This window comes from Phyllostomus hastatus, unplaced genomic scaffold (assembly GCF_019186645.2).
Source record: "Phyllostomus hastatus isolate PE091 unplaced genomic scaffold, TTU_PhHast_1.1 phas_contig_113, whole genome shotgun sequence".
In the NCBI taxonomy this organism is placed as follows: domain Eukaryota; kingdom Metazoa; phylum Chordata; class Mammalia; order Chiroptera; family Phyllostomidae; genus Phyllostomus; species Phyllostomus hastatus.
The window spans coordinates 10,464,110-10,479,861 of record NW_025333530.1 but is presented as its reverse complement, the minus strand read 5'-3'; the positions used below and the strand labels follow the sequence as shown (position 1 = coordinate 10,479,861).

Genomic DNA, 15,752 nt, shown 5'->3' with positions numbered 1-15,752 from the left:
AGACAAAGGAATATGGCCCAAATGAAAGAACAGATCAAAGCTCCAGAAAAAGAACTAAGTGATGAGGAGATAGATAACCTATCAGATGCAGAGTTCAAAACACTGGTAATCAGGAACCTCACAGAAATGGTTGAGTATGGTTGAAAAATGAAGGGAGAAATGAATGTTATACAAACTGAAATAAAGCAAAATATACAGGGAACCAACAGTGAAGGGAGAGAAACCAGGACTCAAATCAATGGTTTGGAATAGAAAGAAAAAATAAACATCCAACTGGAACAAAATGAAGAAACAGGAATTCAAAAAAATGAGGAGAGGCTTAGGAACCTCTGGGACAACTTTAAACATTCCAACATCCAAATTACAGGGGTGCCAGAAGAGGAAGAGCAAGAAATTGAAAAGTTATTTGAAAACATAATGAAGGAGAACCTCCCTAATCTGGTAAAGGAAATAGACTTCCAGGAAGTCCAGGAAGCTCAGAGAGTACCAAAGAAGTTGGACCCAAGGAAGCACACATCAAGGTACATCATAATTAATTACCCAAGATTAAAGATAAGGAGAGAATATTAAATGCAGCAAGAGAAAAAGTGACAGTGACCTACAAAGGAGTTCCCACAATGCCATCTGCTGACTTCTCAAAAGAAATCTTACAGGCAAGAAGGGACTGGAAAGAAGTATTCCAAGTCATGAAAGGCAAGGACCTCTATCCAAGATGACTCTATCCAGCAAAGCTATCATTTGGAATGGAAGGGCAGATCAAGTGCTTCCCAGATAAGGTCAAGTTAAAGGAGTTCATCATCACCAAGCCCTTACTATATGAAATGTTAAAGAGATTTATCTAAGAAAAAGAAGATAAAAAATATGAACAGTAAAATGACGACAAACTCATGACTATCAACAACTGAACCTAAAAAAACAAAAACAAAAACTAAGCAAACTAGAACAGGAACAGGATTAGAAATGGAGATCATATGGAGGGTTATCAGCAGAAAGAGATGGGGGGAGGATGGGGGTGAAAGGTACAGGGAATATAAAGCATAAATGGTAGGTAGAAAATGAGACAGGGGCAGGTTAACAATATAGGAAATGGAGAAGCCAAAGAACTTGTATGTACAACCCACGGACATGAACTAAGGTGGGGGGAAAGCTAGAGGGAGGTGGAATGGAGGGCAGAGGGGAATTAAGGGGAGAAAAAAATGGGACAACTGTAATAGCATAATCAATAAAAAATACTGAAAAAAAGAAAAGACTTCTAATCAATTCCCTTTAGCAGTGTTTTAAACACATATTAATAACTTTACTGATATCTTTAACATACAAAAATATATTTAAGGTGTACAACTTAATGAATTTATGTGAATGTGTATATTGTGAAAAAATATCACCATCAAGTTAATTAACTTGTCCATCATCTTAATAGTTACCCTTGTGTGTATGTATGTGTGTGTGTGTTGAGAAGACTTAAGATCTATCCTCTTAGAAAATCTCTCTATTCAATAGAAAATACTCAACAAGAGGAGCTCTTTATTCACATTACCAGCATGGCTATGGTTTCACCAGGGGTCCTAAAAGTGGCAGGTCAAGGGAGGAAAAAAAAGCCACATAAAAAGCTCTGTTCAAATAATTAAAACCAATTATTTTTCACAATAGAAACATAGTATCAAGAGATAGCACAGTAGCTTTTGCCTCATCAATAACATAGAATATAGTAATATAATAGCTTTTATTCTAATTAATCTGCTATAGAGGTTGTATCTAGTAACAACCAAGCTATTCTTTACCTTAAGGCTCACAGATATAGGAACACTAGGTCTACCAAATTAAACTATCAATTTTATCATGAATTTGTCAGCTGGTTTATTAATAAAGGGATATATTGTTTGGTAAATGAAAAAGGCCAGGTGTCTCAAGTTCCATTCCTATCTCCCATGGCTAAGCTGCTGAGAAAAGAGCAACTTTGTTGCCCACAACTCAGTACAATGGCTAGATAATCGTAAGCACTCGAGGAACACTGACTGGAGACTCTCCTCACAGTAGATTCACTCACCTTGTGAGTTAATGCAGGGGAAAAAAACACCTGGATGATCCTAAGAATATAGTTTACAGGATAATTACAGCACAGACAAAAGGAACCACTGAATGAAAAGCCCCCAGGAGCACTGGATGGTAACCTCTGCTAAACAAACACACTGATCATTTTTAAGGCTCGGGTTGTATTTAAACCAACTTGCACTACAGTTCATTTCAAAGAAATCACTTCATAGCTTCAGGAATCCCCTGTGAAATCATAGTTACTACAAATTTCTATTTCTTATTTGTGAGCAAACTAATACTGAATTAATCACTGAACCATCATGTCTTCATACAGATTTGCATCAGATCAGATTTGCTTATCACACCGGCTACCAATTATTTTACTAAAAATTAACACATGCTCCATTAGGGGTAACAGAGGATTCTGCTACACAATGAATACACAAAAGATAAAATTTAATCAATAAGCTGGCCACTCACATAACAGAAGATTTAAAATGAACAGCAGGAGTTAAAATTCTTAAGAAAAATAAATGGTAGGGCTCAGTTGATCTGATGAATAAACAGGCCAGCTGTGTGGGAGAGGTCCTACAGCAGCAAGAGTAACATCCGCTTCCTATGAACCTCTTTCGCAAGCCCAGTGTTTTCATATCTTTTCTTGCATCAGAATTTGTAACATTCCTGAGAGCCAACTAAGGACAAAGACTCTCCTGCCAAATTTTAGTGAAAAGCACTAAGCCAATCAAGGTCACACCATTAGTGAAGTTTTTAAAACAGTCCTCAGCATCATATAGTCATAGGCATTAAGTGAACACTGACTTAAAGTAACGCCCCCAGCCAGCACAGCCAATCCATCATAGTACCCTTCCTGGAGGGTCCCAGACTGAGTTAATCCATTATCATTATGCCTTGGCTATCACAATAGGGTGCTCACTGTACCAAGCACTGAGTTCAGAAGTATACTACTAAGTGAGTAGTATTTAATTTATTTCTAACAATTCTTTGAGATGCAATCATTCTCATTTTATAGATAAGAAAACTGAGGCTTAGAAAAGTGAACTTACCAAAGTAACTCAGTATGTCTCAGTATGTATGGACCTCAGACGTGAACCCCGAGTTTACCTCAGAGCCCCGTTGTTAACTATTATACACTCTTGTCTTCCAAACCACTGAAGTGGGAATAATTTAAAAACCCATGCCATTTCAAATGGTCAGAAAAGTCAGCAGACTTATGTTTTCATCAATTCACACATACTACGCTTGTGAGTTTGAGCCTTAAAAGAACACATTTGGAAAAAGTTATATTAAAGTCTCTCTCCACTCATGAGGATGTTGTAGAAGTAAAACAACTTAGTAAATAAAATTATGAGATAATTCTGATCTACAGTCTAATTATTTCTGTATCTGTAACTCCTACACAATAGGATCACACTGCTAATGTTCACATAATGGCTATAACAGAGTCAGAAATGTCAGTTGAGTTCACTACAGCAGTTTTTCAGTCCAGTGGTTCTGTAAGATAAAGGCAGGTCTCATGTGGGTCTTTCCCAATTCTGATTTCTTCAGGAGGCATATACCAAGAATGAGATGTGTTCTACAAACACATGATGCTAATGTACCCTCTGGCTCAGGAGTCACCTTAGTACTGTGCTCTGAGATACATAAATTTAGGAGTTAAAATAATCAAACTGAAATCCTTTCTCAAATACTTACTGACCATGAGAACTGCAGCCACCCATTTAAGTTCTATATACCTAGCACAGTGACAGTCCTGCAGGTGTCTACTCAATAAACCTTAGTTATTACCTACAGAAACTCAGTTGGATGGCTTACTTGAATTTCTTGAATGTAATGAAGAGTAGCTATTCCAAGTCTCTGTTAATTTGATAACTACAACAATGAACCCAAATTTGCTCCTCTGAATCTAATCTCAAGTTGTTCCTGACTTGTAAAGCAAAGTAGAACAAGTTCTCTTCCTGTTTCACATAAGAAACTTAATCCATTCCTGATGGCATTTTGAGAATTTAAACATTAACCATAATAGTTCTAAAAAGCCATCATTTTGCAATAAATAAACTGCTAAAGAATAGATGGTACAAAAAAGTTTGCATTTCAATAGAACTAGCTTTATTATTTAAAAAAAAAAACAAAAGATGGTCTAAAAGCAAATGTGGATTTGTACCAAGGGATGGACATGACCTGGTACTTACAAACGAGCCGCTGTGTCATAAATGAAAACAGCATGTTAGGAGACAAATGATATTTCAGGTGCAGTCTGCTTGAATAATCTGGAGATGCAAATTAACTGAAAGAAGGTGCTCTGCCAAGCAATCAGTGTGAACAAAAAAAAAAAAAAAACCACCAGAAGATACTTCCAGAGAACTAAGTGGTGGCAGCACAACGGGCATCATCAACTCACAGTCTTCTCATTTTCCCCATTTTCCATAATTTTCCTCTTCTTTTCATCTGTTTTTTTCTTGAAGATGTTATTTCGGTAAAACTGAAGTTCTTTGATGCTTTCACTAATGTCGTCAAGTGCCCTACAAGCAAACATACTATACTGAATTGAAGTGCCCCAGAACAGGAGACAATAATCACTTTACAAAGCATAATTTTTCATAAATAACTTAAGAACAATAGGTACTAATGTAAATGCCACTATCTGACATCAAGAACTGGAACATTTCAGTAAAGCAAGTTTAAGAACTTTTAAAAAAATGTTTGATAAATAAAATTTTTCTACTATATAACAGATTAAAGCTTCCCAAAACAGTTCTATAAGTTGGTGATGTGTTCCACAGAAGAAAAAAAAAAAAAGAATTTCAGAGTCAAATAAGTTTAAGAAAAACTGGATTAAACATTTTTTTGAAGTTCCTTGTGAGCATTTAATATACTAATGTGTATTGTGAATTCCCAAGAGAAGGCTGTACTATACACTGAGTATTTCTAAAACTTAACCACGTCTATGGAAAAACAAACAGCTCATGGAACACAGCCTGCAAAATACTGCCAATACTTAATGACATCTCTGCACAAAATGTACTGATATACTGGAATGTAACTCATACCTCAGTCTTCACAATAAATACCAATTTTCAGACAATGCCTAACCATGAAGGAGGGTCTAGCTCCTCTCTCACCACAATCTGTGCTATAAACAGTGGCAGCCTGCCTCCACCTAACAGCCTTTCTCCTCCTGCAACAGGCTGTTAGTCTTAGAATTCAGGTAACCAAGATTATTAGAACAGTGTACGAGTAAATCAGTAAGCTCTGAATGGTGGGCCAAGGGTTTCTTCTAGAGAATAAACTGCACAAACTTCAGTGTAAGAGTTTTTCAACAGTTATTCCGTGGTTAAAGCAACAATTTTGCTTTCTTCCCATGTCTAGGTACATGGTAGAGTTGAAACTACCCAAAATACAGCCTCTGGCTAAATCAAAGTACACACATCTTATTCATAATACTGAAGTCCAAAAAAAAATCTGAAAACCTTAAGTGCTTTTATAACCCATAATGTGTAAAACCTGACCAATTTTGATTTGAGCCTATATATAGTCATTCGTAATAACATTCAGAGTGAATAGCCATACATTTCACTGTAGGAACGTCAATTTTTTTTTGTTTTGTTTTGTTTTTAATCCTTACCTGAGGACATACTTATTGATTTTAGAGAGAGAGGAAGGGGGAAAGAGAGAGAAACATCGATCAGTTGCCTCCTGTACGCACCCTGATTGGGGATCAAACCTGCAACCTAGGCATGTGCCTGACCAGGAATCGAACTGTCAACCTTTTGGTGTATGGGACAATGTTCCAACCAACTTAGCCACCCTGACAGAGCAAAATATCAATGTTTTTGATTATGGGGTGCTTCATCAGACTTTGTTAAGGGTATTCATAATAATCACTACAAGTACTCTATTCTTTTTCTAAAATCTGAAAAATTCTAAATGCAACAACACATCAAGTCCTGATTATTTCAGATAAGATATCCTAGTCATGTATTACTGTGCTATAGTCCATGCAAGTCCTATTTAACTTTTTTTTTTAGAGAGAGGGGAAGGGAAGAAGAGAGGGAAAGAAACATCAATGTGCATAAGAAACATCCATCTGTTGCCTCTCGCATACCCCCCAACCAGGGACCTGGCCCGCAACCCAAGCATGTGCCCCAACCAGGAATCAAACCAGTGACCCTTCAGTCCGCAGATGCCCAACCCACTGAGCCATACCAGTCAGGGCACACAAGTCCAATTTTAAAAAAACCTAAGAATGCCAGACTCTTTAGAGCAGGGACATGGTCTTTCTATATTTGCCTAAAACTGTTCCTGGCACATAGTACGAGTGCAGTAAATGGATGAACCAAATGCTGCCCTTAGAAGCTGTCTGCTAAATCCCCCATCAAGTTTACATTCCTCCTGAAAGACAACGAAAATCAAAAAGTAATATAGGACACTAAATACATTAAATTCCTTGTATACTTGTTCCTAAAGTTTAAAACAAAAAAAAATCTGAAAAAACTAAAAAGTGTCCAAGTTAGATTAACTATATATACAACTGTACACAAAGGGTTCTTATTTTAAATGGCTAAGAGTTGATATTATTGCTGGGAAGAAAATTAATACTGCTCATTACTAGGAAATGACAGTTACCTAGTAATTAGACAGTTACACATACCTACTAAGTTATCTAGAAATTTTAAAACTGCAATCGAGACATAAGACCCTAATGCTAGAATCCTGACCAGAATTTCTGATAGTCTTAGTAAAAGAAAGTTATTTTTATGCTAGTTGTCCTTTATTTTTCCCCCAAGGAAAAAGAGCGGTAAAGAGACATGGTTTCAGGCAGTCAGGAATCTGGCGTGTCAGATTGCCAAGCACTGGAAGAACCCAAACTCACCTGTGAGAAGCAGCCTTCTTTGGTGCAAATTCATATTCTTCTGGGTACCAGCGTCTATACACAGCAAAAATGGAACTCTCAAAGGCAAATGTCTCAAATACACTGAATAATTTTGTAAGCAGCCTATTAACTAAAAAAGGCACTTGGGTTGTGACTACCAAGTTGCCTCTTTGCTTGGGCCTCTATCTTCCACCCTGTCCTCTCTTCATTCTTAAATATTTTCTTTGGGTAAGCTCATCAGTGCGTAAGATTCCTGTTAACTCCAACCCAGCTCTCTCCTGAGCTTCTGTCATGGATACCCAACTGACTGCTGGAGACAACACTTAAAAATCCATCAGCTACTTCTAATTACACCATACAAAAATCATATCCCCATCCTGCTCAATACCTCCCTTCCCCAATCTACCAGTCTGCTCTTTCTCTTGCTTTCCTTTTTATCTTTGAACAGTTCCATCATCAACCTACCTGCCCAACCTAGAAACACTAGAATCACTTTGTATCTCTTCCTTTTCCCCACTCCCCCATTCAAGCACTAAATGCCAGCCAAATGACTTTCTCAAATACTTTATCCCATACCCTCTCTACCACCCAAGTTCCATTTCCCTAGCTCATTCTTCCCTCTCCAAGATGATACAAGATTATCCTTTCTTATCTCCCTACCTCTTTTCTTGCCACCTTGTAATCAGTATGATCTAGTAACATCACTCATTCTTCTATTTAAACTTTCCGAAGAAACTCCACCCCTTACAAGTGAAACTTCAACCTCCTAACATGGCAGACAAGCCCTTCCTAACTGGGCCTCATCCCCCACTTTTACCAACCCCATGCTTTGCCCTCCAGCATTAATGAACTCTTTGTAATTCCCTGAATATGTTTTATCCGTATCTTCCTGCTCCCTATCTTTACACCTCTTCCCATTCTCTAGAATGCTCTCTCCTCACATAAATACCTGGAAAACTTCCACTCTTCTTTAAACGTCAACTTAAAAACTATTTCCTATATGAAGTGTTCCCATTGCCCCCACTCCAGCAGTTAGCTGCTCCTTCCCTTGAGCCTTCAATATTCTACACACACATTGCTATTACAGAAGTCATCAACTGTATATTTTTAGGGTGTGTTTTTTATGCATCAGTCAACCCATTAAATTTTAAGCTACTTAAGGGCTTTTCATCTGTATGTTCCCAGGACATAGGCCTATATGTGGCACAGAATGAGTGTTCAATATATTTTCTGACTAATGAAACTGATATGGAAGATTTCTCACCAGTTTCCAATTCTCACCAGTCCAGAATAAAGTAAGGTCCTGTCCAAGTGGGTATGGGATGAAGAAGTTATACACCCATTTTGCACTCCCAGTTCTACAGCTCTATTCAATCACTTTACACAAATTCTCAGTTAAAACATACTAAAAGAGACAATGGTTCCTAAATAGAGCCCTTACCTGCACAGTTCCTTAACAGTGCTCACATCAATTATTCTATAATGAAGATGTTTCATGAACTGGGGCATATATTTGTCCAGAAACTTCTTATCTGCATGAACTGAATTTCCTAGAAAGACATAAAGTATACCACATCTGTATATTTCTAGTAGTATGCAACAGGATATAAAAATTCATAAACTGTATTTAAAATGGAGATAATTGTTTTAATTCAAACAAGTCTTAAAAGCATCTCAGATTTGAGGGCATCTGATCTGGTTCCATGTGCAGATTCTGAGTATTCAGTCGTATATAAATTTGTAAATGATCTCTCTCTGGACAAAAGGATAAATCTATCATTCCATATAGTTAAAATAATGCACAAATCTGTTACTTTTTTATATCAATTAGATGTGCGAATTTTCTCCCAATGTCACAAAACACTCACCACTAACACTAAAAATTTAACTTTTAATGAATCACGTAAGTTGGTAAACCTTTATTATCCTTCCAATTTTAATAAATCATACCCATATTCATGTTTACATACAGTAGTTTATATTAAAAACACTAAATTTTTAATGAGAACTGTAAGATAGATACCAGCTACATTGGTGAAGGGAAAAATGTATACATTCTATGCTCTAGTACTTAATGTCAAACCTTTTTTATGAATGTTTAAGGAAAATGTTAGTTACTATATCAATTTACATATACAAACACAAACAGATCTCCACAGAACATTAACTTCCCTGACAAGGCTATGCTTTCAAAAGCTTAAAGGAACTGGCTTGCAGTCTTTAAAAAGACGTCACATGCAATAAAAAACACAGATGGACACTTTAGATTAAAAGAATAAAGACATAATAACCAAATGAAATGTATGAGCCTTGATTAAATCCTGGTTCAAAAACAAGGAGATATTTTGGATGTAGATCGGATATCAGCTGATGTCACTGAATTATTTTTAATTATCTTAAATGTGACAATGACACTGTGGTACCATAAAAAAAGATCCTTACGCTCAGGAAATGCTTGATGAGGTAATCAGGAATAAAGTGCCATGGTGCCTGCAATTTAATTTTAAACGTCCAATAAAGAAATGTTAGGTACTATATCAATTTACAAAACCAAACATGGTACAAGGTTAACAATTACTAAATCCAACTTTTCTGTACATTTAAAAATGCTCCATAATAAAAAGGAGAAAAATTTTTATTGAGTTAGTATGAGCACTCCAGATCTCATGTCAGGTTTAGGGCATTTCCCCAACATTCATGTATAAGTTATACAAGGACACGTAATCACACACGTAAGTTTTATGTATAATCCAAATCAAGGTAAGTAGAAAACATGAAGGTCTTGGCTGATCTTTTTGGAACTGCAGTCTCTTGAATCATTACAATGGAAGACTATCTACAAGGTACACAAAGGACTGGATTTTACCTGCAAGTGGACAGAGCCCTGGAGGAGTTTGCTGTCGTACAAAGGATAGAAACTCGTATTCTGCCTGCTGCAATGTCATTGTACTCTCCTTCACTGCTTTGGTTAGACCAGACTGCAAGAAAGAATCCCCAGCCCCCACCAGAAACACATGAAGTCAGTTTTCAAAGGCATCAGAAGTAAACCGCACTTCTAAAATAAGCAAATGTAACCATAAATAGACCATTTATAGAGCCCAAGTTCAAACTGAAACTACCATCTTTGCAGATTGTTTTTTCCTTAAGAATACAAATTAAATAAGCTATGTTTCTGATTGTTAATAGTATTTCCAGCCAAAAAGGTGGTACTTAAAGTCACAGGATATAATCTCTGGGAAGAAACAACTATTACCAGGAGAGCAGCATTCCCTCTTCTCTGATGTCTATCTGACCTTATCCAAAAGACTGATTTGAGCAATACTTGACAATCCACAATGTGGTCTCAACAGACTGAATGTAGAAGAGGGAAAAAGAAGACATCAAGGGACGATGATCTTGAGAGGTCCCAAAGACGAAAAGTAAACAAAAAATCACTTTCCCAGGCTGGCCAAGCAGTCGTCCCTTAACTCTTTGTAAAATACCATTCAACAACGGTACAGGATTTGGGTGTCTTACTAAGCCTCAGGGCAGGAATCCTGCTATTTGGTAATGTTACCTTCCCATGATGCTCCTTACACCAATCTGACATGCTGTCCAGTAACTCATCTGGCTGTTTTATTATCAGGTTAGGACCCTGTGGATGGGAAAAGCCATTAGTCATCCAGAAGCAACAGGGATAACCTTTGTTTCTGAGGTAAAGTTTAAGCTGCTTTAAAGATTAAATATATATACCAGAGAAAGGAAGAGATGAGGGCACATTTTTAACTCTGAAAGTGTTCCTCATTTATTCTAGCACTGTTTATAACGGCAAAAAAGAATAAATGAACACGCGCAAAAATTTTTATTATACACACACACAACTGAAAACTGAAATGCTCATTAAGAGAAGAAATAGGCATCTGTCAAGGGCCAACAAACTATAACCCAGCCTGCGGCCTTTTCTACTTTGTTGCCAGCAAGCTAAGAGTGATTTTTACATTCGTAAAGAGTCATAAAACAAACATGTAACAGAGTTATACGACACTCTAATCCTAAAATATTTAATATTTGGTCTTTTTTAGAAAAACTTCCCAATCCCTGATTCTAAGTTCATTTTGAAGTATCTACACTGCCTAGTGAAAAAAGCAAATTGTAGAACATGGTATACATGCATGATTTCACTTACATTTGTTTTAAAAAAATACATACATTTATATATGCATACAAAATACCAAGAAAACACATAACCTTTGTGAGTATTATGGGGCAGAACAACAGGGTGAGAAACCAATAACTTACTACATCTATGTTTTGGATAAAGTTATACTGGTTAATTTTAACCATATTGTCATATTAAAAATTTTAAAAGGTAACTGGTGACAAATGAAAAGTAAAAGTGGCCTTCAAATTCTCAGCTCCATTTAATAGAACCATTCAACTGTGAGTGTCTTGGATAGAGTCCCAGCAGTAACAGAAGCCCAATTTGCAGCATTGAAGCAAGTTACCTTGGCCTTAAGTTTCTCCTTCTCTACAATGGAGATAATAAACTGCCCCCTACCCCCAAAGGGATGTTAGGATAAAAGAAATTACAGATACAGAGTTCTTTGAACTCTCCAGAAAAAAAAATACTATAAATCTAAGGCTATTACTAAGGATTAGTAATAGTAATTATCTAAGGATTATTAATCCTATCACCTATTAAGGTGGTAAAAATTGTTTGCAATCACTGAAAAGGAATGGCTAAAATTTGACTAAAATATGCCTAACATCCTATAACAAGGAGTTTAAACCAAACAAGAAAACAAACAATCTGCATAAAGAAGATTGCTATTACCAAAAAATTTGCTCTGCTCACGAATTTTTTAAAAAGCCAAAACTTCATATTGTAAAAAACAGTTCTAGCGAACGATGATGGAAAAAGTTAACTACTGTCAATCTAAGGCTATATAACTTATTCTAGATCCCAGCAAGCCACGCACAGAAACATTTTCAGAGTAGGATATTTGTTCTTCTACCAGCATAAAACACTTTCCCTCAGACTCATATACAAAAATGAAACTTATTTTCCACAGAACTGACACATAAGTGCCAACAACCTCTAAGCATTTTTTTAACATCCTTATCCTCATCTGACTGAGTCTATTTACAAATGCCGCACTCATCTGCAGCTGGTGAGTACAGACCCAAATTTCCTCCAGGGTACATATCAACTAACTGGTCCATTAAACTCTCACTATTTCACCATTATATCAACAGTCTAAAGGAAAAAACTCTTCTTCAGCCAAGGGTAAGTAGGGCTGGTAAAATACAAACACTTCTCTTCACTATTCACCCCTATTAAATGCCAAGTGACAGAATAAAACAAACCTAAAACTCACAGCTTTGTTTATATAAATAAATTTACTTACTTAAAATTTTTAAAAAGCTAGTTGCTGTGATGAGAGAAATGAAGTCTAATGGCTCTCCTCCAGCTGATATACCAGGAGGTACTCCAGGACATATGCCTGGTGCTCCATGAAAAAAGTGATTCATCTATAAATGCCCTTCTCCCTTTTACCTACCCAGGAGAGTAAGTCTTAACTATAGATTTATGAAATTCATACAGTGCCAGTAACACATCAATCCTACCCTCTGGGAACTTATTTAACAGATCTGTCTTTCCCCCAAACATATCTACTGTGTTCCTACCCTAGTTTCCCACTGCCTCTGGACCTCTAAATACTGCTGACAATCTGAGAGTTACTCAAGGCCAGGGATTTCACCCTCTACCAATCAGATGTTGTCACATACTTATTAAATGTTCCAGGAGGTGTGTTTTATTTGTTATGTTTAATGTCTCAGTTAAAAGTAACATATTAGGGCCCTGGCTGGTGTAGCTCAGTGGATTGAGCTCGGGCTGCGAACCAAAGCATCGCAGGTTCGATTCCCAGTCAGGGCACATGCCTGGATTGCAGGCCACGGCCCCCAGCAACCACACATTGATGTTTCTCTCTCTCTCTCTCTCTTTCTCCCTCCCTTCCTCTCTAAAAATAAATAAATAAAATCTTTTTAAAAAGTTATGTCTTTAAAAAAGAAGTAACATATTAAAACTTTAATCAGGCCCAATATCAACAAGAGAATATTTTATTTTATGATTCTGAATCAACACATTTTCTAAAATCTTAATACAATTCCAGAAGAATCACATGTCCTAGCTGAAAAAGCAAAACTTGGAAAAAAGGAGTTAAAGTCAAGGTTATGATAGAAAGATGTCAAGTTAAGGTCAAGGTTATGATAGAAAGATGTCAACTATGGCATGAGTTCACCAATCTTGATGAAACTATATAGCTGGTTGTCTTACTGGTTAGGGGCACTTTACTCAGATTGCCAGGGTTAAACTCCTGGCTCCTGCAATAACTAGTCAAGTGACCATAGGCAAATCACCCAACATCTCTGTGCCAATATGTCCTCCTTTTTAAAATGATTATAACAAACAATAACTACCTTACAGTCATGGTTAGATTAAGAGTGAGTATATTAATGCTCTTAGAGCTGTGCCTGGCACACAGTAAGTGCTCAGTAAATGACAACATTTATGTTTCTGTAATTTTTGGCATCACTTATTGAAAAATAACTAGTCTGAAATGAATTACTTTGGTTGTAGTACCAACACTATCATGCATGACCTAGCACAATACTTTGTATCTTCATCTTATTTTTTAAATAAAGAGGTAGAGAAAAGCAATCTTTAGATTTCCAATACGCTCTAAACAGTATGGGTATATTACAGGGCATCACATACTTCAGCCAAAATGTTGAGATCAGAGTCAGTTATCAGACAGGCCATCTCAATAATCTGGTCCTTCTCAATGTCCAATCCTGTCATCTGTAATAAAAATAAATAAATATATAACACACATATCTTTTTAGCCTATTTTCCTCAAATTTACTTAATAGGAATTCCCTCAAGCAGGGTAAATTCATATCCCACAGCCAAGACAGAAGAGACAATAATGCTCCTTGCGCAAGCCCTCAAGGCACTAAACATTATTCATTTATTCAATAAACATTTACCAAAACCTTGCTATATGTCAGGCACCCTGGTCCTACTCTAGGACAGATGCTGAATAAGCAAAATCAAGTGCTGACAGCATTCAGTTTTGAAAGAGTTAGATAACTAACATCGCTACATCTCTACAGAGTTTACAAAGTTTCCATATTGATTACACCACTTGACCTTCAACACAAGCAAATGTAGAAAGTACTGTTATAACCTTCACTTCGTATGTGAGAAAACTGAGGCTTCAAGAAAAGGGGAGCCCTTGGCATGAGTATGGGAAACCTAAAGGGAACACAACTGGGATCTAATCCCAATTCAGATCCTTACTAACAGCATTGCCTTGAGTGAGCTGAATTCTCTTTCTGGGACTCAGTTTCCTGGTTTGTGACAGGACGGATAAGGCTGAGTCATTTCCGGAGTCCGGTCTAGCTCCAACAACCTAGGGTCCTGTATGCCGGGGTAGGGGGTCTAGCGGAGACTTTGTCCCCTCCCGCCCATCCCTGTGACCCTAAGCTCAAAGGAGACACAGAGCTAGAAAGATCCCCGTCTAGGCGGAGCTGGGGGAACGCAGCCATATGGACGACTCCTCCCTTTTGAAAAGAAACCCTAGAGTCCAGCACAGTACCCAAACCCGCAGGACATCTGCCCCCTGACTCTCCCCATGCCGCCCACACCCGGGAAGCAGTCACCCGCCACATCTGAGACGCAGACACCACTCGCTCTTGCCAGACTTAGATACTCGGTCCCACGCGCGAAAACTCACTCGCCACCCCGGATCTCCACCCGCTCCACCCCGGCCTCACTCACCTCCAGATCCACCCAGACCATACGCTGGGCCATGCTCTCCCCTGCCGCCATGGCTGCGCCACCTTCACAGACACCTCGCGCCCCGAAATACCCGCGACTGCCACCCACACCTCCCAACAGCCTGCAGCGGAGGGAGCCGCCTAGCATCACCCGGCACGAGCAGCCACAGCCCCAACCTCTCAGCAGGCACTGGCGCACGCGCGATAGTCGCTAAACGTCGCAAACCCACAGGGAGGCGCAGGAACAAAAACCACAAGTCCCAGCATTCAGTGCGCCGATTCGCCCTAAGCAACCCGGTTTAACTGCCGAATGGGATGATGGGACTTACAGTCTCGCCTGTTATTGACACCGATTTCTCCACCCCGCCACGTGTTTTCTGATGTTATTGGACGCGCTTGTTTTTCAGAACTAAGTTTTTTCGTGTCGTGAGTCGTTGCCTGAGTTTGAATTAGTTGTAAATCTCGTAGCTGTTAAGAACTTCCTTACTTTGGTCGAAAAATACCTGGTTATCTATCTTGTTTTTTTTTTTAATGTATATTTTGCTTTTGTGTACCCCGCCGCACCACCACCACCACCACTCTTTACTTATCTGCCTCTCCAGTGCCTATTAGTGCTGAAGTCCCTTTCTTTATGGCAAAGTGTTATCATCATTTCCTGCATAGGGATGTTGTCTGTTTCAGTTCAGCAGCTGGGTATCAGTGGTAATGACTGCTAGTCCACCCTCAGAAGTTCTCAAAGTCAAATCTGGTCCTTGTATAACGAATCCAGGCAGCAATATAACTTAAAGTGAAGTAAAAATAGCTCTTCCCTTTCTGTAACCTGCTTTGGTTTTGATGAAACTACCTTTAATTCATCATTCTCACAAGTAAAGATGGCCACCAACAGGACCTTTCAAGTCTCTTAAATCTTGGTTACTCAGTAGCAAATTTGTGTACAGTGCAAGTTTGTCACAAGCATCAGTTTCAGCCTGGCATTATATCTTCTATGTATATTTTCTGAAAG

General features: G+C 38.0%; 1 protein-coding gene across 1 annotated transcript; it reads right to left on the bottom strand.

Moving 5' to 3' along the window:
- Nucleotides 1–4,138: 4,138 nt before the first annotated feature.
- On the bottom strand, nucleotides 4,139–14,947 carry REXO2 (RNA exonuclease 2). Its single transcript, XM_045839311.1, has 7 exons — nucleotides 14,751–14,947; nucleotides 13,686–13,769; nucleotides 10,482–10,559; nucleotides 9,792–9,903; nucleotides 8,367–8,475; nucleotides 6,926–6,979; nucleotides 4,139–4,574 (listed from the first exon to the last, which is right to left on the bottom strand). Exons 1-7 carry the CDS (start codon nucleotides 14,895–14,897, stop codon nucleotides 4,445–4,447), a joined length of 714 nt encoding a protein of 237 aa, XP_045695267.1. The 5' UTR covers nucleotides 14,898–14,947; the 3' UTR covers nucleotides 4,139–4,444.
- Nucleotides 14,948–15,752: the final 805 nt, after the last annotated feature.

Coding starts and splice junctions, on each gene's coding strand:
- REXO2 (XM_045839311.1), bottom strand. CDS start 14,897: ATGCTAGGCGGCTCCCTCCGCTGCAGGCTGTTGGGAGGTGTGGGTGGC. Junction 8,476..9,791: donor AGGGCTCTGTCCACTTGCAG/GTAAAATCCAGT, acceptor ATGTCTTTCTAG/GAAATTCAGTTCATGCAGAT. Junction 4,575..6,925: donor AAGAAGGCTGCTTCTCACAG/GTGAGTTTGGGT, acceptor GTTTGCTTGTAG/GGCACTTGACGACATTAGTG.